Source organism: Numenius arquata, chromosome 5 (genome assembly GCF_964106895.1).
Source record: "Numenius arquata chromosome 5, bNumArq3.hap1.1, whole genome shotgun sequence".
Taxonomy (NCBI): Eukaryota; Metazoa; Chordata; class Aves; order Charadriiformes; family Scolopacidae; genus Numenius; species Numenius arquata.
The window spans coordinates 42,369,548-42,394,938 of record NC_133580.1 but is presented as its reverse complement, the minus strand read 5'-3'; the positions used below and the strand labels follow the sequence as shown (position 1 = coordinate 42,394,938).

Genomic DNA, 25,391 nt, shown 5'->3' with positions numbered 1-25,391 from the left:
GTCAATTATAATGGATTCTTACTCTTCAAAGAGCTAGAAGATAGAAAGATGTTGCATGCACTGTATCATGCTGAGACTCGCCAAACAAGCCAACTTTACATACCTTTGTAGGGCAGGTGTTTCTTTGCCCTTTACTAGAAAACTAAAACTGGAGGATTCCTTAGGCAGAGACCTTTTTCTGCTGAGAAAAAAACAATAATATCCTTTTTCACTACTCCTTCTTATCTGCCAGGTGTCCAGCAAAAAAGTTTTTTAAAAGTTGGACTCCAACATACACATTTTTGGATCCCAGACTCTGTCCTCACATATGGCAGTGTCATTACAGAGATGAGTAAATATGCTATTGCAATCGAAAACAAAAAAAAAAAAAAAAAAAAAATTAAAAATTCACATATAAGATACTCTGAAAGCATATTCCTCAAACTACTTAGGGATGCCCCAGAAAATGGTTCATATATGTTGCCTTTTTGACTTGTTGCATCCCACTGCACATACTGGAGTTCCATAAGGATCAACACATACTTTGGTAGAGGAAAAAAGGAAAAGTACAATACTGAGGCTAAGTGCTTCACTGTATGCTTGTTTCTCCACATCACAAATCTTGGAATTCTCATCCCTTCAGAATCAACTTTGTACAGCAGATTGGAAAGCCATGGTGAACAGTTCCATTAATTCAGTCACATTCATTTCCAATGCTAAAGTGCTGTAAATTAGTTAATCCATTGCATACGACCAGCCTTGAGAAGGATAGTGTTTTCTGGGGATCTTTTTTGTGTTTTGTTTTTTACAATCAACATTTGCTTTGTTGCATCATACTGCTACTGGAATTAAAGTCAGCTGGTTCTTTTCAGCCGAGACCACCAATACAGTAAGTTCCAGAATCAGAGCACAACTAACAGCTCAGCTGCTACTGAAAGTTGGAATGTAATTCAGCCAGTTCCTTAGAGAAATCTTACCTCTCCAAAGCTGGCTGGTGTGAAAGTATACCTTAGTAAGTACACTGCAAAGTACAGTATAACAAATTAGAAAGTACATTAAAACCCCCAACGTTTTTATATAAAAGTAGCTTTCCATGTGCAAATGTTACCTTTTTGTTTGAAATTTTGTATATTTAATATAAAGCCCTGATAATTACAGAAATTTGAGTTTTAACTATTACAACTTTGCAGTTAAAAACTAAAAAAAACCACAGGCACATTGTGAAGCGTTATCTGACAAGTTAAGAATGAAAGAAATCTTCCATAACATTAATCTTTAATCAGAAAGAAAAAAACACCCAACCCTGTCAATTATAGAGTTATAATAGAGGATTTAATATCGAAGTCTGTAAACCTTAACTACAAATGAACAGAATTTCATGGTATTCCCTAAAGCAAGTTTGTAAGAACAGAGAACATCACATAAGTATTTCCCATTCCCACTATTAACAGCAGCTGCTTTCTAGATTTTAATTTTAAAGAAACAAAATAACAATTTGGAACTCCTAAGAGCATTCATCCTTTTTTTCCACCATAAGGAAGAAATTCATCAACATACAAAACCCTAATAGCTGGCTCCAAAGCACAGGCAAGATTGGATTATGAAACCAATAGAAGAGATACCACTATCCTGACTCAGTAACACGTGAGGCAAAAGACTTCCTCTACACACACCCCCTCACAGCACAAAACCTCTGAGTACAGAAATTAAAAATAAATAGATAAATACATAGCTTGCTTTTCATTTTTTTTTTGTTCTCTCCTCTTGACACATTAGTATTCTGCAACAAAACTCATCTGGTAAATTGGTCTTTCACATCACCATCTTAAGCTTAGATTCAATTCAAATATGAATACTTGATAGCCACAGATGATTTTTTCTAATAATTCAATGTAAAATGTTCACACAGAGAAACTGTTCTTTTTTCATTACTTACGCAGTAGGTCAACAAGACAGTTTAAAAGCCAGCTAAACAAGCAGTGAATACATGGACTTCAAGGGAGAAAATCCACAAACTCAACACTAAGTCCAAACTTCAAACACGTTCTTGAAGTGTGAATAAGAAATGTTAAAAAAGAAATCACTTCAAATATTTGATTATCACATCAACCACAAAAGTAATAATTAATTTTTTATAATGTCTTATTGCTGAATTGTTTCAAGGAATATCGAACATCTCATTCTTCATAACGTTGCGTGACAACCTTTTTTAAACCATTCACCAGGATGTCAGCCTAACATACTGTCATTACTGTGACACCTTCTAGTTACCTTACTGCTTATTTTCCTTCTGTATTTTACTGAATATGATGGGAAAGTGACTTTTTCTGCAATGTTTCTACTTACAATTTCAAAGCACATCATTCTATACAAGCAAAAATTTAAGATGAATCTTCTGAAAAGCAAAATCTGTCAAAGCACTGAAACAAACACATGCACAGCGTTAGTTCAGACCAATTACTCTGGCTCAGCTTCCATCAGAGTTTAATACCTCAAGTTTTATAAATCAAAACAAGCTGAATTCCACCACACATTTTTTACATAAAAAAATATCAAAGGCCTGCCCTGAACTTCAGCACACATTTCTAAAACACAAAGCACTGATCTGACGGCCTAGAGATATGGCTGGTGTCAGAGGATAACACTTCTAACCAGGTTTAAGACTTGCAGTCCATCTGAAGATACATTAGATCACACACACATGCCTCAGGTCTGTTAAATTTAATCGGGATTCTTCTTCAGATCAATTCAAGGAGGACAATGGTTAATTCTATATTACCTAAATAGATTGGTTTCCTAAAACATGAAAGGATAGCACAAGGATATTTTGTAAAGAGGGAAAAACTTAATGTAGATGTTAACAGAATAACACTTATCAGAAACACACACTGCATAGCTAAGAAAACACACATCTAGATATCTGTAAGAGAAATCTGTGAAACCCACAGAACTACTTACCATGACAAAGCCTAGTTGTTTAACACAGAGAACTGTGTTGGGGATCAAGTACTAGAAAGATCATCCACCAGGAATAACTATTTCCACATAATTAAAAGACATCCAAACGGTGTCTCCTACATGTACAGACAGTACATCTGTGACTTCTGCGCCCAGACAATCTAATCCACACTAACAGAGATGGCCTACTTAATGCCTGCTGTGAAATTATCCCTGGCTTTGCCCTTGCCCTTTTTTCCTCTTTTTTTATTTTATTTTACAGTACTAAAAGTGAGAATCTGCTAAGAACCTTCCTGAAAGACACATTTAAAGGCATCGAAAGAGTTGCTTCATAAAGCAAGCCTGCTATTTAAAAGTCCTAAGCAACTTAATTTTTAAATGCACGGCTTTCTCAACAGAGAGGTCAGCAAAAAAAAAAAAAAAGAAAAAGGACAAAAAATTTAAAAACAGAGTGTAGGGACTTTAATTGGCTTCTGATCTGAATTCTTCAATGCAGGGTGGTGAGGACAGTGTAATTCTCGTGACAAAACATAAAATACTCAATATTTTATTGAAGTCTTTCCAGCTATGTTCCTGACACAGATTTGTATACAAGAGAAGGTACAAGCTAAGAGTTCTCATGATGAACTGATGCTCCATGTATCTCATCTTCTGCATATACATTTCCACCAAATGGGAGAGCATTTCTTACACCCAAGGTGAGTGTTCTGTGCCACGCAGCAGAGAATTTTGTGAGATGGTCTATCACTGCTCTCCACAGAACTGTGTACACCTAGAGACATCTCAGCCACCACCATCAAGAGAAGGATAAAAATTGACACTAGCTGCCCCCACCATTTACCAGGGTACCTGCTATTTATATACTAAATGATATACATTTTTGCCATTACCAGGAGAAGGTAACAATTTCCCACCACAAGGTATTTCTAACAGGTGTCTGAATCCTAATTTCTCTATGACCAGGAAAGAGGTGCTCAACTAGTCAAGATTCCAAGATATAAACTACAATTGCTTTGTCAACTCAGGAGCCTGCATCCTAAAAAGAAGGTAGAGTATGAAAAGTAAGGACACAATTAAGGTTTTAAGTATTTATTTATATTCAATTTTTTTAAATCCAATAATACACAGCTTTACCCAGTAATCTACTGTTTACTCTCTACCATAGGTACACAGTGAGCTCATAAAAAATGCAACTAGCAAAGCCTTTGTAAATATAGTTAGAAATATAGTTAGTATTTATTCTTCTGTGATAATTAAAATAAGTTTCCTACAATTCCATTCAGCTGTTTCAGCTATTGAATCAGCTGATGCTCATTAGACCACCTCTTCTTCTTTATTCAATTCTTCTTTAGCTTCCACATCTGCCACTTCAGGGTTACTAGAAGCAGCATCCTTAGCTGAGAGCTTTTTCATTTTGATGTTTGGCAGTTTCCTCAGATCACCATCCCATTCTCTTAAAGAAAAAAACAGAAGAATTGAAAAACAATTACGAAGAGAAATAGCAAGAAGGAATGGAGGAATGGCAGATTTAATTCACCTTTCCTTAGAAGATGCTAACTCAAGTGAGGCCACTTCTCTCAATTACAGTATCAGTCCCACTGCAGTACGAATAAGCACCAACATTTTCACCTGATCTTGTATACTACAGCAGCTATAATTTCCCTGTGAAGAATTGAGTACTTTCAGATTTGACATTCTGAACAAAAAATATATGATTCACCTTATTCCCACAGATTATTTGTATCCTCAGTTACTTTAGGCCACCTGCTTTTAGGTTTGACACACTAAACTCCCAGTCTTGTAAGCAACCGAAAAACTGTTAACATCTTCTATGACTGACTTCAAAGGGACAACACAAAATGTTACAATACATTCATTCACATAATAAGTGTATTATTTCAAAAGGCTGCATGAAGGAGGAAGTTTCATTTACATATCACAAGTAAAATCCAGTACTCAATTAATAGGACGCTTTCTTGATTACAGTAAATGCACCTATAACTATGACTTGTGGCTACATACCACCCCTAGGAGTTAGTGGTATATCATTCCTTGCAATATAAGCATTTTTGTCTTTTTTTTTTTTTTTTTTTTCCCCCTTTAAAGTATCTCATTTGATAGAGCTGTCAGCAAGAACGTTCATTCAGTCCATTACCTGGGCATACTGGCTTGTGGCCCAGATGAGCCAGCTGTACAACCAAGTTTTACAGCTCCCAGATCTTTTAACTAGATGCAAGTTGTCAATTCACTTCAGATTTTCAGTTAGTATATACACACAAATACTACTGTACTACACCCACACTTGGATCTTAGAAAACATGACTAAGAACTTAGTGCTGCTTTAGTTACTTAATGGTAAGTTCTGACTATAAATAACTTAGGTCACTATGTTATATGACTACAATTACCATCTGAAATCTCCTTTCAGGTAAGAAAATGGTGTAATTCCATTTGTCAAGAAGTCTACGTCTTGATCCTTAAACACTAATAGTAAATACTAATCCTTTTTGTGTAAATCAGTGAACAGGTGAGGTGAGGATTTTAGTTAAAGAGAAAATATTCTCTAAGAATATTGAGAAAAAGATACTTAAGTTACAGAAATGGAATTCTAACTGTTGAAGCTTTCTAACCCTTCCAATGTTTTAATGATCAACTGTCACCAGTGTTTAGCTTCTAAGAGCTAAGAAACGCCAAAGCAACACCACCATACCTAGTCTGCTTTTTCAAATGAGACATTCTTTGACAGTTTTGCATAAATTCTTTTTTAAAAAAAAAGACATACAACATGTCAAATTCAGAAACGCTGCTTTGCATAAACAGATTAGCAGTAATAAGAAAAAGAACTTACCTGAAAAATTTAAGATGCTTTCTGTTCATAATGTCTGGGATCTCTAATGGGAATGAAATTAAATTCTATTAGATGTGTTACATTATTCAAGTGAGTCTCATTTCAAAGAAAGAAATGTGAGCTACAGAGCTGAACATACTATTTCAGAGATTAAAAAGCAAAAAAATGAGAATGAGGATTCATATTAGAAAGTTTATAGAGAAATGTATAAACAGGAAGACCTCTCGCTGCTAAATAAAACAAAGTGAACTTATACCCATGAACTGCTCCAGAACTCAATGTACCGGCTACTGAAAAGCCAATCCTGACAAATAATAAAAAGACGGTGTTTCATTTTATCTTAATTGGAACATCCAAGAAATAGCAACATTTTAAGCACTTAAAGTTTCCCTTTAAATTAAGTCCAGTGAAGAAACTAGGAAAATAATTAATTTATTATTTGTTTCAAAAGCGTAACTGAGATCCTCAACCACGATCAAGGTCTGGTTATACTAGTTTTTAAACAGACATTCACTCACCCATGTAATAAAGAGACAATTCTGCTCTGCAGAACTTACTATAAATATGCACAACAGATAAAAGGTAAAATAAGAAAGCTTACTTTCAAAGCTGACCAAATCATAGAAACATAGAATGGTTAGAGCTGGAAGGGACCTTAAAGATCATCTAGTTCCAACCCCCCTGCCATGGGCAGGGACACCTACACTAGAGCAGGTTGCTCAAAGCCCCATCCAGCCCGGCCTTAAATATACAAGCCTCACTCTAAATGAACGAGTACTAAGTGGTCCATAAGTATTTTGAAATGATTTTGGAAAAAAATTTCAAAGCACTTAAGTCACCACTGCAGGCAAGACAGATCAACAGTACAGTCAGGAAAGTAACTCTGGTAATTCAAGTAAGAATGGGTAACAAACAGTTAAATACACTTTATAAAATTTACCATGCAGTACAAGAATATGTATCTGTGTGTTTTTAAAATATAAACACTGGGAAGAGTACAGTAAGATGTTAGGTGTTTAAACAGAACACATTCTTGGATTTTAGAATACAATACTACTGCCTTTCACCTGCAATGTGACAGTCTGAGAGCAAAGAATGGCTATTTGATAACAATTAATCTCACTCTAACGCAATTACAGTTTCCATTGTTAAATACTTCTATAAACCACTCAATATTGGGAAGTTAGAATTCTGTGGTTGCTGAATGCATGTTAAATACTGCAATAAATGCAACATAATATTTACATGGATTGCTGGCATGTCTCCTCTCATGAGATGATGTTCCTCTGGGTTGAACAGAAACAAACATAAATAGTTTTGATGACTGAAAGTTTGCAGTCTTCCACACTAACAGAAATAAGTGACACATACTCATAACAATCTTTATTACCTTTGGTAGTGAAAAAGGAGGCAAACATCTTGTACAGAGACCTATGGGACAGATCTTTTCAACACCATCTCCCCCTCTGTCCCCTTCCAGGAATAGCCAAAATGTTACTACTAGATGTGTAGTTTATAAACTCATGCAGAATTTTACCTAGGATGCCTAAGTTTCTTTGCCTTGATGCAGTGTCATTCTTTTCTTGGTCAATCTGAAAGTACTACAAGTGACCTGTGTTTAACATCTTCACTAGTTTATTGAGATTTATGCCTTAGGAGCCTTGAAATTTTTGCACAGTATAAGATACCTCATTACTGCTCATGAACTGTACAGATTTCACAGCCAGCAGATTTCTTAGTGAAGACGCTTGCTACCTCTGTAACATTAAATCCCCTCTTTTATTTCAGCTCTTAAAAATGTGACATATCCGCAACTTCTTAGATTGTCCTTGATTGAACTCTGAACACACAGTTCTGCCTTTGTTCATCTATCAATTTTCAAGTCTTACAGTAATAAATCAGATCATCTATCAATGCAGCATTATAGATGATTTTGCTGCTACAGAACGTAGGATGATGATACCTGTAACTTGTCTTTGTGGCCAGATAGTCTTTACTATTCAGAAAAATATTCCTTCCTTTTACACTGGGTTATAAAGTTACCAAGTGAAGAACTATAATATATGCAAGATCATAGAATCATCTAGGTTGGAAAAGACCCTTGGGATCATCGAGTCCAACCATCTACCCTACTCTACAAAGTTCTTCCCTACACCATATCCCCCAGCACCACATCTAAACAACTCAAACTCATCCAAGGATGGTGACTCAACCACCTCCCTGGGCAGCCTGATCCAGTGTCTGATCACTCTTACTGTGAAGAACTTCTTCCTAATGTCCAGTCTAAACCTACCCTGTTGCAGCTTGAATCCATTCCCTCTTGTTCTATCGCTATTTGCTTGTGAGAAGAGACCAACACCAATCTCTCTACAGTGTCCTTTCAAGTAGTTATAGAGAGTGATGAGGTCTCCCCTCAGTCTCCTCTTCCTCAAACTAAACAGTCCCAGCTCCCTCAATTGTTCTCCGTATGATTTATTCTCCAGGCCCTTCACCAGCTTTGTTGCCCTCCTCTGTACCCGCTCCAGCACCTCGATATCTCTCTTGTATTGAGGTGCCGAAAACTGGACACAATACTCCAGGTGTGGCCTCACCAGTGCTGAGTACAGGGGGACAATCACCTCCCTACTTCTGCTGGTCACACTATTTCTAATACAAGCCAGGATGCCATTGGCTTTCTTGGCCACCTGGGCACACTGCTGGCTCATATTCAGCTGCTTGTCAATTAGAACCCCCAAGTCCTTTTCTGCCAGGCAGCTTTCCAGCCACGCTTCCCCAAGCCTGTACCGATGCATGTATTGATAACAATTACAGTGATTTCTGCAGCCTGCTTTTTAGTAAACAGATACTGCTCACAACTGAGCAAGGCAAGGCAGAGAAACATATACCTAACCCTTTTTTTGTCTGCCAATTCCTTGGTTCTGGGTAGACATCAATGCCACATTAGCTCCATCCTTCCCAACCAAGCATCGAAACAAAGCCATGGTCCTCTTGCTTGCTTTGCAGTCCTTTTATCTGCAGTCTTGGCAGCACGGTGCCAAATGCTGAAACATCCTAGTCCCCATGAGAGCAAGTTCCTCCCTTCTCTCAGGTATTTTACAAGGAGCAATGCCTACTCAGTTTGCTTCTAGCACCGAGCTTAGTGATGTATACAGTGAGTTTGGCAGAAGTGTCACCATGCTAATTTGGGCCAACTGCCCCAGAAATATGCTGAGATTTGTAGTTGTTCCTTTTATCAAACCACTGATCCAACATACAGTTCGGTGTTATTCCCAGACAAACCAGGACATTTAGACAAGACTTTCAAATGAAGCCCTTTCAATTGCTTTGTGTGATGAAAAAACACCCTGGAAAGCATTTAATGGCTTTTATTAACTTACATAGGACTTATTGCAAAGAGAATATTCTAACAGTTTTATCTAGCCTGTCAATGTCACGAGAAAGCAGGCACTCTGAAAGGGGGGAGATTCTGTTACAAACCAAGATTTGGCACTCAATAAGTCTTTACTGGTTTGGCAGTGCCAAAATTTTTAAGTTATGCTTACATGTGTGTTTGCAATGCATTATACAGTACAAAGGGCAGAGCTGTCAGATTAGGAACAGAACTAGAAACTCTAGTCCCATGCGTGTAGAAATAAAATAACTATACACTGCACAGTAACTGATTTTTTAAATTATGGTGGAAAGCTGAAGTAGCACTGTATATTCAGATTAATAACACTTGTCTTACTCAGAAGTATCTCCTTCGCGTGCACCAGTGTCATGGTTTTTGCTGCTACTAGTGAACTTCTTAGTGTGCTTTAAAAATGTTAAGTCACAGGAGCGTGCTTTTCTGAAGATGGAAAAAATGGAAGACGGAGGAATATGACACAGGAGTTAGTGGAAAAGAAATGAAGACAGTATTTTGGGGAACAGATATTGTCTGGCATTTCTAAGATGAAGTATTTAGCAACCTATGTGTTATAAGGAAGCAGTGAAAATTTCAGTAAGCATTTTTTTCATATTTCTGACCCTTTCAGATAGTTGTATTTTCCTATCTCTCTTCTGAGGAAGAACAAGCAGCACGCTAGCTCTCAAACTTTGTCATGAAGATATTAGTGCTTAACACCATTTCCTAACAAGGAAAAAGCAAAAGGAACTGATCTTAATTTATAACACAGAACTTGTGTAAAATACTGTTAAGTCAGCACCTTCCCAACTGTTCAGATGGAGAAGCACTGGACCAGATTATTTCAAAGTTCTAATGTAAGTAGAAGTAAAAAGCTTCTGTCAGCTGTAGGTCTAACCCATCCTGCCCCTGTGCACAGGCTTGAACTGACGGGCTTCTACAGCATAACTACAGAAAAAGGGGACAGAGGAGCCAATCCTGGTGTCAGAGTGTCCTTCTACGGTTGTATCCCACAGCATCATTGTTTAACCAAGTGCTCTGTGACAGTTTGCCGAGATGTTGCATTTCCTTCCAGAAGCATGCTGTTAATAAAAACATTACTGTTCTTCATAACGGTAACCACTTCTCTGACCCAAAGAAAAGATCTGAACAAGAGATTTACCTAAATCTCACAAGAACTGAAATGTCAGTGCTCTGCACAGAATATAGGCTTCATATATACCACATCCTGTCATACAGAGAAACACCTGACAGAGAACTGTCATACAGAGAAACACCCAAGTCAGGTCAAAGGATGATATTGCAGCCTGAAGTTAAAAAAGGAAAAGGATGTTAGAAACTGTAGATGCTCTTTAGACAAGGAACCATTCAGTTACACAATAATGATCATTACAGAAAACAGCAGCTAACAAACAGTACAGTAGTTACACTACCAGATACATGTAAACCATACAATTTTCATCTGAATTAAATCCATTTACTTATAACCTGACGTTTCAAGAATTAACTAATAAAACTGATGCATTTAGCTTTAAGAGCTATTTTTCCCCAAGATTAACATTATGCTTCTGAGACAACATGCAAGGTAATTAAAAAAAAATTATCAAAAATGTATGATGTTCAGATGAAATAATTATGCCGCATTTCAACTGAGAGCATGCTAACTCTGAGTTCCAAGGGCATATCCTGTAAACATCTAGGATTTCCTTTCAATAGCTTTGCTATAAACATGTAAGACCAGATTAAAAAAAACCAAAACACACGAAAACATCAGGAAGAAAACTGCAGTAAAACTAATGTAGATATATTGAGAGAGTAAGGAAGTGACAAGCTGCTGCTAAAAAAACTCAACAACCTCACAGATAAGACAGAATTTTCTCTGTATAGTTAGTTTTTTTTAAAAAAAAAGACTAAAATTTATTATGCTTTTGTATATCTACTGCTTTTGTATACAGCCAGTAAAGAATTAATTTTTCATTTACATATATCTGATATATATATATACACACACACATAGAGCATGAAATTTTAGGAGACTTTCCTAAATGTGAACAATTCGTATCATGTAGTCTCTTCATAGCAAATGCACACGCATACAAGAAATAACTGAGTTCAAGAATAGGGAGAAAAAAACCCAACAAATACTAAGTCAGTTGTAAAAGCTCCACTCACTACAGCTTTCAGGGATAATAATGAGCTAGAGCATAAAAGCACAGTTTCCAGCTGATTTCCATTTATCCCCAATCTCTAATTACAGTATTTAGTTGCAACTATTTTCTCTGAATGAATACTGTCCTAGCCAGAGAGCAAAACCTGCAGCAGCTGTGATAACAAATAATGAATGATTTGAGAGTGTATTTAATATGTGAAGTTGCACCATGCTCTCTGAATACTTTACTTACTAATACTATAATAACCTCAAATTTTGCTTACAGTATTTCTGGATTCTTCTTTATTTGTATGTTGTGCTTGTGCATTTGACATCTTTCTATCTAGTCCTATTGCTTTTTTTCTGACAGCTTTCCACAAAGCAGTAAGGAAAAAAGGAAGAACTAAAATTTAAAAGCAAAACCAAAAAGGAGATTTTATACAACTGAGCTATTTGATGACATTAATAGTATCTATTCTTCTATGACTTTTTTTTCTCCCCTTCTAAGACACCAAAGATTACGCATAAAGTCATACAGATGAACTCCTCTGCCACTGCAGGTTGTGAAAGTACTAACACTGGCAAAATTTTAAAGCCATTCATTTTCCTTATTGGTACAATATAAATTGGGGGACAGGGGAATACGATACACAACCAGATTACTGCTGCTTCCCTTCAGCCTAGTTCCAGCTATCAAACTTTCAGTCTTTTCTCTTTCTCACATGTAGCTTGTATCTGTGTACTACCTCCAGAAAATACTTTCAGAAAGAGCTTAAGTATTTCTTCTTAAAGAATACTATGCACCTTAATGTTGTGGTTTTCACACGAGTGCACCTCGGAGGATTTATTATCTAATTTGCTGGCACAGATGGCTACCACAAAGGGAGGTGAATGATAATAAAAAAGTCAACAAGAATATCTGGGATTATGATTTTACACAAACTTGTGATAATGGCCAAGGCGAATGTTTAAAAACTCACAAGTATTTTCAACTAGGCTCTTATCTACAAGATTTTAAATTTTAGATCTTCAGAGTTTTTGTGAATTTTTGATTATTAAGAGGTTAAGTGTTAGGGTCTTCACACACACAGACCATTTACACTCCCTCCATCACCATTCTCCAGTAAGTCGAAGAAAGGAGTATAACTCCTCTGTCCCAGAAGAACAAGGGGAAAAATGTGTTTTTCTACTTGTGGATTACTATTTATGTCTGTAGAGTAGAGTCTGTAGGGTAGATGTGTCACAATAGCCCACGATTTCTTCTTGGAATACCTAAATTTTAGTAGGAATACTCCAGAAATATTCAAATTTTGGAAATACATCAGTACTACAGTTTCTGCTGCAATCATTCTCCCACATGAAATACATCTCAACCTTTGTGGAATGAAAGGTCTCTTTCTGAAGATGTTTTAGCCCCACAAGTTCAGCGGCTTTGGTTCTCTTCAAGTTTATGAGCCCTAAAGCCCACTCTTACATGATATGAAACTTGCTGAAGTTCCTCATGCCACTGATCCACCTTGGCAGAAAGGGGCAAGTCAGGCCATGGGTTTATCCCTAACAGGAAGTTTGTATATTATCAAGAGTATTAGAGAAAGCCGTATATAAAGACTTCATTGGCACAAGTCCAGATAACAAAGCCCACCTAAAAACAGCAATTAATTTGTAGAGAAAGTGATGCTGGTTATTCCCCACAGGAGCAAATCATGTCTTCATTCTAATGCATGTTAAAACATGCACACCCACTGAAATGCCCTTTTAAGGTAAAAATACTTTGTATATAATGAAGGTCCAAGCGAGCTGCTGAACAGAATTTGTATTTGTATTATGATGCATCTGAACAGATGCATTAAATCTCACTTTAGTTTCAAAAATGTTATATATGCCTGCACTAAAGAGGCAGTAATAGCAAGGATGCACAAATGCAAAGTAATAAAGCAGAAATATGGTTCAGATCTCCATCTTTTTTTCTCCTTTTCTTCACACTGCCCCTCCTCCCAAACTCCTCTGCAAGTCATAAATACCTAGCACTTAGATAAATCCTTTAAAGAGAAAAATAAAAATAATGCCTATAAATCTCATTTAGATTCCAGACTTGTGAGCAGGAGAAGGTGTGACCACAGGATTGTTTCTAATGCTTTTACATACCTATTCCATAGCCTTCATAGAGTTGTCTTTCACGTTCTATGGTCTGCTTGATGACAGTTTCCCGTGAACCGTGCTGTCTTCCTTGTCTACCTTTAATACTGTTTTGTAATTCGATCTGCTCCAATTCAGCACTGAATCGACACATATAACTGAAAGAAATAAAATGCATTTATGCTAGATGCAGTCAAGCAAAACTTCTGCAAAACAGAATTACTCTGATAATCTAAGAAGCTATTTTACTAATTGCATTTATTTTCTAAATTAATCAGAAATGTTTCTTAGATTTAAGCTATTAATCTTAAAAGTAAAAGCTCCATTTAGAACTTCATTTGAATCATCTGTGGCTTCCAGAAGGATTAGGTTTTTTATTTGCTTTTAAACTATGTTCCTTAAACATTATGCTTTAAACATAAACTCTGCTTTTTAAACATATGCATAAAACAAAACACCCACATTATTATAATTCACCTGCTCTGGAAGACCTGTGTTAAATTTAAGTATTCCTAACTTTGAATTGCACCACTCAATAATCATTTAATAAATAAATAAAATAAAGTTCTTCTTTGGCATGTGTTTTACACCATCTCACAAACATCCAACCCAAATCCAAAAAGTAAGCTTTTATTTCCTTTGCAGTATCACTAGTGTTGATTAGCAGCTTACAGGTTGCACGAACAGCCTGAGAAATATGTCAGAGCTTCTGAAAGGAAACTGATATAGTACACCTATGTAAGAATACATATATATTATGTTTTGTAGCTAGCAGGTGAAAAATGGTAACAAGCCACGGGTACATACATCCAGCAGCACAGAAACAACTGAGTTTCTTCTTAGCAGATTCAATTTTGGTGTTTTCTGTCCTGAAAACTGATGCACCTGAGTACTGTTTAAGCTTCTCAGCAAAAAAATTAAAGGAGTAAGTAGATGAAATCTGTGCATTTAAGTGTTGTTGAATAACCCAGCTAGCAAATTCATGCAATTACTACTATCCAAATCATTTAGAGCCCTCCACACAATACAAAAGCAGAATATACTTAAATAATAAAAAACCAAACCACACCACGACTTCCTGCAGTTATTCTAGTGTGAATATATACATCTTTCAATATATAATTAACCTCAGTTGCAACAAAATCAACTACTTGATATTATTAATAGTAATACATAAAACGTCCTCCTCTGAGTCATCACCACTTTACAGATCTTATTTAAGAACATTATTTTAAAAGACAAATCAAGCTTTTTAACCCTGTTTTTAACACCAGTCTTACTTTTCAATTAGTTCGCCAGCTTCCTTCTTTGTGTACTCAATTTTATTGGGGTCAAGGTGACTTTGAAACCATTGCAATTTTTCTCCTACAAGAATAAACTTAACGTTAATGATTACATCATTACTGTAACACTGACACAGATCAAAGTTTTTCAGAGTTTTTGAAATAACCCCCCCATTTTTCAAGATTTTGAATGGCACCATAGACTCATTGATATTGTGTGTACCAGGTATGAAAGTAGCTGTAATAGAAACATCATTTCAGGTGTATTTTATAGCTTCCTTATGGAAAAAAGACATTACACTTTGCTTTACTAGAAATTAAGTGTTTAAAATGAGAACTTAGGAAGGCCCCAAGGGGAAAAAAACAACACAATGACTAAGCAAGAGTTCTGATCATCACAATTTTTAAATGGAATAAATTGAAAAGGTGCAGTGTCAATCATATGAAAGAGAAAAATATTCCAGGTTGTGTCTCAAAGTTTTGAATTTACTTGCTAGCAGAATGTGTCTGTTAACCCACATATATCATCCTTTTCTACAAGCAATTAAAAAAAGCATGAAGACAAGTACAATAAATACATGTACAGATGTACAAAACAGATGTTTGGTCTATATTGCCCTGTTGTCATGTCTACTGACTAAAGATTAGGCTATACTCAGCCCCAACTTCAATCCTGTATATACTACTTGAGTGAACATGCCAAGTACTTTGGCATTTCAAAATCTATTTTAAGATTACAGAGTCAGGTTATAGAGAAAAACTCTAGTTAGAGTATCTATAAAGTTGGTAAAACTTAAAATCTATACTAAAAAGTTGAATACTGTATTCAGTAACAGAAGTTTCTGCTCACCAATGATACTCAAACGTAAAGCTTTGTCAGTCTTCAACCTAGCAAAGAAAAAACAGATACATTAGCCAAGGTATATGTATGAGCACCATACAAATAATTAAGTCATGGTTTCTCCAAAAATAATTTTTTTGGAGTCACAATGCAAGTCAAGGTAAAATTTCAAATAGAAATATTGGCCAAATTCAGAACAATGTAAAACTTGCTCTGCTTTACCTAAAAATTCTACTTTTTGGTAAAACTACATTTGTCCAGTTTACCTATTAAGTCAAACAGTTTCTTGGAAGAAATTAGGACATGGCACTTTTCTTACAGCACAGCAAAAGGAATTTCACAGAAGACCTCCATTGTAATAATTTCATTAAGTACTTCTAATATTCTGCTGGTATGTCTAATGAGTTTGGAGATCAAGAACAAAATGTTTTCAATGCACTGCATCCTTGCAAATCAAGCATACAATGTGAAAATGCTTGATTTTGGTATTTAATAAACTTGTAATAATAGAAGTTTGTGCTTAGTGACCAGTAAAAGTTAATGTGCTGAGAAACCAAAATTAACAACTTCATAAAAAAAGATGAAAAAAATCCACCTCAAAAGTATTTTTAAATCCACCTCAATCTCTGGTGGGATACTTGAAGTCTTCTGTAGTCTATGGGATGTGTGTACACAATTCAGTTTAGGATTAAATCCCATCCTATTAAGCAGTTCTCAAAGAACATGAGTTTTCTGACAGGTAATACAGTGTCTTGTGCGTTTTTGTCCTCAGATTCAGTCTGCAGCAATGAATCTTGCTGAATGTCACTTTATTTCCAGAAAGGAAAATAACACATTGTTGGGATAAGTATGAAATTTGTCACTGGAAAAAATACCTTAGCTATGTGTGTTCAGTGTATGTACACAAGGACCTCTGATAAAACTGTTGGCTTTTTTATTATTTAATAAGAAAAATGATAAAGGATAAAGAAAATCATGGAGGACATAATTGACAAAGAGCAAATAATGCCAAAATTCAATACAGTTCAAAGCTAATGCGCTCCTTCATTAAATTCATTGTACTCTACAGAATTTAACGAGCATTTTAGAGCTAATTGAGGTAGCTCAGAGCACAGAAGTCTGTCACCTGCCCCAAAAATTCAGATCGAAAGAGAAAGCCCTACTTTTCAGAGACAAACACATTTGTGCCACTTGGCCACAAACCTACATTATTAAAATAAAGACTACCTTTTTCAAGAAGTATTTAATCCTCTGAAGTCCATCTAAAAGATACATAAGAACAAATGCAGAGCATGTGCGAGCTGCTAAGAATTCCACTCAAGCATTTAAAAAGCTTTTTTGCTTCTATAGATATCCCAGCATGTGGGATAAGCATTTTTCATACAATAGTCTAGAGAGGTCAGGCATGGCGTTAGAATTCTATCATACATGCCACAAAAACTCAAAGCTGGCTGATTAATTAAAAGATTTTAGTGTTAAAACAAAACCGACTCTCACTCCTGTGGGTTAAAGGACAGACCTGTATGAGACAATGTAAAAAAGAAAGGAAAAAAAGAGTGAGAATTAGAAGTCAGCTTTAAAACTCAGCTGAGACGATGCCTGCAAAAAAAATTATGGTAGGGCCTGCATAAAAAAAATTATGTACAGAGGGCTTACAGCAGGGAGTTCTGAACAGTAATAGTGGCGAAGAAAAGGAAACACTCCACGCAGTGGAACTCCACAACAGCAGTCCCTGCTGTAAAACCTGCACAGCAACACAGCCAGCCCAGCACAACTGCAAAGCGTTGCCATGGAGAAAACTACAATGCCGCCTAGAAATGCTGCCTGATTAGAATCATAAATTATGTCCTCTATATATGCTTTAAAACACTACAAATTACTATTTGCTCCTGCAAGGTTCACTAGACTGTTTATGTAGCGAGGCAATGAAGTATATAACCAGGATTTTTTTTTCTGGAAGAAGAACCTTCAGTCTCTAGGTGTACACAGCTTCTTTCAGTATAAGAAATACTGAATGATAGGATCAGATGTTGCCTTACTGTACTTTTCATAAACACCTCACCTCAGTGACTGCTAGAAGACAGTATTATTAGCAGAGAGAATAACAAAATGAGGTAAGTCAAAGAAAGTTCCTCTCATCTCCTTCCACACAATGAGTAACATCTTTTGCTCAAGGGAAAGAGAAGGTGAGGACAGGGATACAATTTCCTGGCAGTCTATTGCTTCTTAATGATTTTCTCCTCTACCTGCCTCCCAAAAATCATCTGCTGATGCAGTGATTATTGAGACAGATGAACAGTGGCTTTCCTGATGTTTACTAGGTACTTAAAACGTTAAAATGCTCCAACAGTGCCTTTTTATCTCAGATATTGGGTTTGACTGTTCTACTCTAAATACTAACAACGAATAATTATTTGCTGAGTCAGTTTACCAATTTAGTATTTTTCCCCACAATATCCAAACGTACAAATGCTACCTATGGCTCTGAGAACTGAGATAGACTCATTAAAAAAAGTAATTCATGGTTGACAGGACATATTTCCTTATTTCTTGTCTCAGGTTGCTAAATACCTTCCATGTTTCTCCCTACATATTTCTGGTTTTGTTAGCTTGCGCACCAATCAATGGCTTGGTTAAGCATTTTAGGATAATTTCATATGAAAATCCCTCTATAAGAATTAAAAATTCTGATTTTTTTTCAGTTCATTTTTTTATTTCTGTAAGCAAACCAAATAATTTTAAGAGCTAACATTTTTTTCAGTTCCACGTAAAGAACCTGCAAGAGTACATCTCAAAGCAACACTGCTGCAAACAGCACAAGTAGAAGCATAGTGGCTCAAGGGAGATTAAGAGGTTAGATAACCAAAAAGCTGAGGAAAAACAAACAAACAAAGAGCTCCACAAGGAGATATTTTAAGCCTACTGCTTACTCCTAAGGGGTCACTTCATGCCAGACCAAGAAATACTGTAAAAACTCAGCTCTCACATCTGAGAGCATGACAGTACTAGACTAGTATATTTGTAATGAAAAAGCATAGACTTCTAAAAAATTTACAGTATATGCACAATAGAAAGGGTATATTAATAATCATAGAAGGGTAATAATAATAATAGAAAGGTATATTCAGGGGGGAAAGACAGGAAAAACATAATCCAGTGCTAGATCATCTTTAGCTAACAAAACCAGAGAGAGATTTCAGCACTTGCAAACAAGACATGATTGTTGCTGGTAGATCACTACTAGGAGAAGTTCCAGAAATATCCCATTATGGTCTGGTTTCCTAAAGTATAGAAAAAGCAGTGTTCTACTGGCGCCAGTGAACCAGCTATTGCTGTCTCATAAAAACATCTTTGTAATTATTCAACAGAGCAAATAAGGTGCCTACAGGGATAAGAATTCACATGTAGATTAAGAGAGAATAAACTGGTAGTAATACACTGGAATTTGTTGCTGCTCAGTAGACCTTCAGGAGAACTGAGAAAAGGGATGCAGGCAAGAAAAAGGTGCAATTCAAGTGAACAAGACAACTTAAGACTGTAGTCAATTTTCTAAAACCAAGTGGTCTGTCTCCTCTTATTATGGTCAAGATTGGTCTTTTCTAGTGCAGGCAGTATCTGGACAATAAGCTTATTATTACTGTCATATCACATTGAGAATGTTTGCATTGAAGAGTATCTGGACAATGGAACCTGTAAAACAGTTCTGCAACTTAGAGCAGAATTTCTCCTTCCTTCTTCCCAGTGCTGCATTATATATTAAAATTCCTTGTGGGTAATATCTCCCCTTTTTTTATCTATCCTGTTTGGACAAAAGATACTCAAATATGCATTTCATAGCTGAATGCAATTTCCTTTCCTGTTCAACATAAACAGGAATGTTCACAGCAGGTATTTCTCTTCCTCCATCATACAGAAAAGTAAAAAAGTCAATAGAAGCGTAAACTGTCTTTAGTCCTGAATCCTGTCTCCAGCCAAGTACCAAAGGAATAAAACAAAACAAAACAAAACAAACCCACACCCAAAACCAAGGCAAACATTTACTGATACTTCTACAAAAGACATTCTCACCTTTCAGTATGTCCTGGTCTGAGGTAAAACGTGCCATTCAAGGGCTTTCTACACCCAAAGTAATACCTTTATTGAATAGTAGTCAACAGATAGAATGTACACCTGTTCAAGAAGTATCATTGCACAAATTTAGCCAACCACAATTAAAGCACCATCTGGCAAGTAAATACACAGTTGAACTAAAGTAACACAGATTAACCATATGAACTTTGTCGATTCACTGACCGTCTCTGACCCTTATTTTTGAAGGAAGACCAAAGAATCAGCTTTTCCATGCTGCAGAAGGACATTAGCCTGTACAGAGAAATTATCCTCTTTACTTAGGGCTGGTGAGATCATACTGGGAATACTGCCTCCCATTTTGAGTCCTCTAAGAAGCCATAGAATCAAAGAATGGTTTACGTTGGAAGGGACTTAAAGATCATCAAGTTCCAACCCCCCTGCCATGGGCAGGGACACCTCCCACTAGACCAGGTTGCTCAAAGTCCCATCCAGCCTGGCATTGAAAGCTTCCAGGGAAGTGGCATCCACAACTTCTCTGGGCAACCTGTTCCAGTGTCTCACCACCCTCACACTAAAGAATTTCTTCCTAGTATCTGATCTAAATCTCCCTTCTTTCAGTTTAAAACTGTCACCCCTTGTCCCATCACTACAGTCCCTAACAAACAGTCCCTCCTCATCTTTCCTGATTATCAAGATAAACTGGAACCCTTAACAAGACTTTTACAGACACTAGAGAAAGAAAGAAATCAACATTTTTCATGTCTTCTGAGCTAAATTGATCTTCAAGACAAGACAGTACAGCAAATAAATCTTCCAATTGTCTATGTTCTAATGCATATTATTTTTAGAACATCACAACAAAACAGATCTAAAAAGTGCAAACCTATGAACCACACTAGTTAAATGTTTAGAACCCAGAACTGTGTGATGTAGAGATCTGATTTACAGATAGGCCATTTTGCTATCACAAAACGCTTTATATGGTCCAGCCTGTCACCTTACTTTTGGTGGAACAGCTTCCCTATGCAGAAGAAGGGTTACATCTTTTACCATCAGCCTAGAGGCCTCGCACCTGAAATAGCAAGACATCTTGAAAAAGAAAATGCAAGAAATCAAGAAACAGAGCCTAAGGAAAAGGACAGCTATCTACATCCTCTAATCTTAAACTGAGTTTCTCTCTATTAAGCATTTCTGCTCTGTGAAGGCATTAGGCTTCACTGATCCCCACAAGAGTTGAGGATAAACCATCTGCTCTTTCATTGGGTTGTGTGAAGCTCACTGTTTATTAGTTTGCTTCGCTGCCAATATTTAATGTTTTTTCATAAAATAGTGGTTTTTTTTCCTCAGGTAACCCATGACATGTACCAAATGGCGGTTGTCTTGTTTCACTTGGAAGGATTCTGCTGCCATGACTAGCTCCTTTTACTACATTTCAGAGGAAACGAACAGGGTGCCTAATTACACTATAAAGACCACTGTCTCTTAAACAGGTAGAAAATTCATTTATAAATAAGTTCCTTTTAAAAATTCCTTTAGGGACCAGTGCAGATAAAAGACTGGTATTGTCATGTGCTGGACTATGAGTCATAATCTACTCTGGCAAGTACAGAGAGAAATCTACATAGTAAAGACTCGGCACTAGAACCAACTCTCAGATGAGCAAGTCTTGAAATTAATACATTTAGAATAGAGTACGTCAGTTGGAAGGGACCTACAATGGTCGTCTAGTCCAACCGCCTGACCAATTCAAGGATGGCCAAAAGCTAAAGCACATTGTTAAGGGCACTGTCCGAACGCTTCTTAAACACCGACAGGCTTGGAAGATCGACCACTTCTCTAGCAAACCTCTTCCAGTCTCTGACCACATTCTCAGTAAAGAAATGCTTCCTAATGTCCAATCTAAACATCTGCATCCAGATTGTTGATAAATACATTGAACAGAACTTGCCCTAGAATTGAATTTGGTGACAAGTGCTAAAAGAAAGGAAACTTCCAAAAAATGAAAAAAATTCATTTTTTGTCTGTCATTGGGAGACTTGGAACTTTTTTTTAAACTAAACTAAATGGTTAAGATCACCCTAGAAAGGATATGGTGTGATACAATTGTTTACTACGAGAGAGAAGCCTAGAGAATCATTTAGAATGTCAGACATATTTCCAGCACACTGAATCCTGGGTGCTCAAAACTACTAAGTGGCCTCTGGCTCCTAAAACAATTTTAATTCTATATTTTGCCCTGCAGACTTCACTTGGCAGTGTTAACAGCAGACGAAGAGCCTGCTGCTGCAAATGTGGCCTCAGTAGTCCAAGACACCCTTACACTGCTCTGAATACCCTTAAAGTGGTAAACCTTTCAGCTGTTCAGCAGAAAAAGCACCTGTGTTAGAATTAGCAGCACCATTACTTGCATATTATGACTTGCCAAATCTAGCTGCCTCAGTAACGAGGCCTAGTCGGTACAAAACCAGCATCTTTTCATCCCTTCTTGTGAAAAGGTTGACCTAATTGCTGCAATATTAATGCATTAAGCAGAGAAACAAGTGATGCATTTGGTACTCTCTTATCTGCAATGAAATAGATTTCCTTGTGCAATATGTAACATATACCTTAAAACCTTCTCCATGAAAAAAAGTAATCACAGGGCAGGCTAAACAGGAGAATACTATTCCAGTGGGAGTTCTTTGCTTTAACTTCTTGCTGTTGCAAGAGGAACCAAAAATAGAACTCTAACAAGAAATGTCAGCACAGGTGTCTGTATCAGTATAATTCTACCCAGAGACAACCACTAAAAGATTTGATTGAGTGTGCCACGTTGTAATAAATAATCAGTACATCACTTCTTCACTCAGGAAGTTTCCTTGTGCATGTTTTTCTTTACGGCAGTCACAGATGTGAGCACTAAGAATCAAGTATGATTCAGAGATCTTTTGTGATTAAGCTCTCTAAGTGACAGTTACAAAGCAAGAAGAGAGAGTTAAGGGGCAAAGTAGTCAATTTAGCACTAGGAAAATAATCTACTATAAAAACTTACTTACAATCAATAGTCTGAGAGAACAGACAAAACATGAAGCAGCAGAAAAAAATTCTTGCACATTAGGAAACTGTCCAATCCTCAAGACACGTGACTTGTAAACTCTTGCAGCAGCTCTGCTTGAGGCTACATGACACAGCTATGCTTGTAAAGGGCCCTTTTCTATTTAGGGCAGTCTTACAAATTTCTTCTGGATAAGGTTGTACATCCATCCCCAACCATAAAGTTGCACAGCCTCTGAGGAATATTTCAACGCATCAGGAGGTCCTAATTTAACATCTTCAAACAGGAATATTTGAGGTCAGCTCAAATGGTCCCTCCAACTACTAGTGTACTTTGACAGAAAATGGTTTAAGTTCACTTTAATAACTTTCCAAACAAACAATCATAGCATATCAATTTGCAAGCTAAGACAGACTGGAAACCAAAGGCCAGTCTTCAGCTATCTTTTCCCTCTGTAGAGGAGGGAAGTAAAACCTAAAACCAGAAAAAAAAAACCTGCAGTGCAACAGCAAGAAATCACCAAAGAGGAGATAAATATTCAATTTTACTCAGAAGTCCCTCTGGGAAGGTTTCTGGGTTTTCTTTTCTATGAACTCAGCATTTCAAAGAGCTAGACCCTAAGCAGAATTCTTATCAAATCTTGGAGTAAAGTCAAACTAGGTGACTAAGCTTCATGTGAAATCACCAGCATCATGCCTTTCGGATTATAAAGGCAAAATGCTGTGATGAGAAGAAACCTAACCTGTAACGACAATACCAAAAATTGAGTAGCAGAACTATATACTTTGTATAAGCTGATTTCACAAATGAAAACCTGACAGTTCACATGGCTCAGAAGTATTAAGTTATACAGGCTTTTCTTTTATCTTAAGGTTATATCAGCATAACAGTATCCTTCCACCACCAGCCTTCTACCCTCAAACAAAAAATATTTGCTGTGATGCTATCCTTTGGTCTGTACACAGATCTTCCACACTCAACTTACTTTTCTTTCTTCTCCTGTTTGTGTGCTTCCCTTGCAAGCTGCGCAGCTTTTCTACTGTAGGGATGGATAACTTTTTTCTCTTGCTTCCCTCCTTGGGTTTTTCGTAACTTTGGCTGAAAAGAAATAGAGTTAAGCAAAACATCAAAGGGAAGACAGGAGCACACACCATGGTTAAAACTAGAAAGGTCATGCATCAACATCTCAAAAAGCTTTTAGCTTATTGTAGCAGCTTATTTACCAGTTCCACCAGCTAGATCTTACCCTCCTTAGTAACAAACAGTTACTTGAACATGTACATGCTGTAACAAAACTACTGGAACACAGAAAAGGCTGTAAGAAATCTTACATAGAGACTACTTTCAAAATACCTACTTTGTAGAACCCTGCAGCTAAGAAACTAAAATTACTTCTCTGTACCTTTGCAGTTAACGTCCCCATTCAAGCTTCTACCCAATTGTTGCATCTGAGTTTCTGATAAAGGCCGTATGTCATTCGTACAACACCACCAAAAAGGATGTTCTTGTCCCTCCCCACAGCCCATGAGAGTGCCCCACACCGGGCTGCTGCCAAAGGATTTCCTCCTCTGGCTGTTCCTGCAGCACTGAGGGGGAACGCTACTCGCACATTTAAAAACATTTAGGCTAAACGCACAAATGCAACCAATAAACCGAGACTGAAGTCCACCACGTTATCTGTGTTACCATCAGTGTTTAGGATTGCGAAAAAAAAAAAAAGAGTCAAGATAAACCCAAAGACAAATTATCCCAGCCAGCTGACGAAGCCCCGAGAGACACCGGGCCTACTACTGTTCCACAGGCTGACCCTGCTCCTCCGTCCCCCTGCCGCCAGCCCCGAGGCGCTCGATAGCGGCCCCCGGCGCGAAGCCAGCCCCTGCCGGCAAGGTCCAAACGCCGCCAGCCTCTCCGGGAGGACAGGCGACCACGCAGGGTGACTCGGGGCTCTCCCCTCGCCACGGGACGGAGCAGCTCATCAACCCGAGGCCGCTTTACCGCCGGTGACGGCCCACGCCGCCGCCTGCCGCGTTTCAGGGGCAGGGGCCAAGGCCTCTCCAGGGGCGCCGGCGGGGCCGGGTGAGAAGCCCCTGCCGCCGCCTGAGGCGGAGGCGCCGGCATCCAGCCCCTTACCCCCTACCTCACTCCCCCATGCCCATCCCGCCACACGTACCATGGCGAGCAACCCTCCTTCCGCCACCGCGGTGCACCGGCCAAAGGGCTCCGGGCGAGCGGGCCGGGCGATGCGGCGGACGTTCCGCTGGGATGGCGGGGCGGTCGCCACCAGCTTCCCGGGCTGCAGCAGCTTCTCTCGGTATGAGCGTGGCTGGGTGGTTTTTGTTTTTTTTTCCCCGAAAACAATCGGAGCAAGAGCACACCGGCGCGGGTCGGCCCGGGCTGCAGAGCTGCTGCGGGGCCGCCTCAAAGCAGTGTTGTGGTGGGAAGTCACCACCCGGACCCGGGGCCTGCGGACAGTTCTCTGCGACTGCTCGGCTCCGAGCACCGCAGGGAGGCGCCGTCCTTAGGCCTCGTTACCTCTTGCTTTTCAGTGGCCGATAACTCTTTTCTGTCAAGTTGTTTTAATTAATTTCTATAATACCGAATGAGAAGTGCCTGGAGGTAGTCCTCCTTTGGTTTGGTCTGTGTGACTTCTCACCAGGCTTCAGAAAGGACATTGTGACCGAAAACGTCCCTGTTTGTGCAAACTTCA

General features: G+C 37.8%; 1 protein-coding gene across 2 annotated transcripts; it reads right to left on the bottom strand.

The window, feature by feature from the left end:
- Window positions 1-1,293: 1,293 nt before the first annotated feature.
- On the bottom strand, window positions 1,294-25,172 carry TMA16 (translation machinery associated 16 homolog). 2 transcript variants are annotated; one of them, XM_074147456.1, is made up of 7 exons: window positions 24,855-25,172; window positions 23,670-23,782; window positions 15,589-15,626; window positions 14,736-14,820; window positions 13,465-13,613; window positions 5,786-5,828; window positions 1,294-4,390 (listed from the first exon to the last, which is right to left on the bottom strand). In XM_074147456.1, the coding sequence occupies exons 1-7, from the start codon at window positions 24,855-24,857 to the stop codon at window positions 4,252-4,254; spliced, it is 570 nt and encodes a 189-aa protein (XP_074003557.1). In that variant the 5' UTR covers window positions 24,858-25,172; the 3' UTR covers window positions 1,294-4,251. The 2 variants fall into 2 exon arrangements, with proteins under 2 accessions (XP_074003557.1, XP_074003556.1); XM_074147455.1 differs by having other exon boundaries at window positions 4,013-4,390; window positions 24,822-24,857.
- Between the last annotated feature and the right edge of the window lie 219 nt (window positions 25,173-25,391).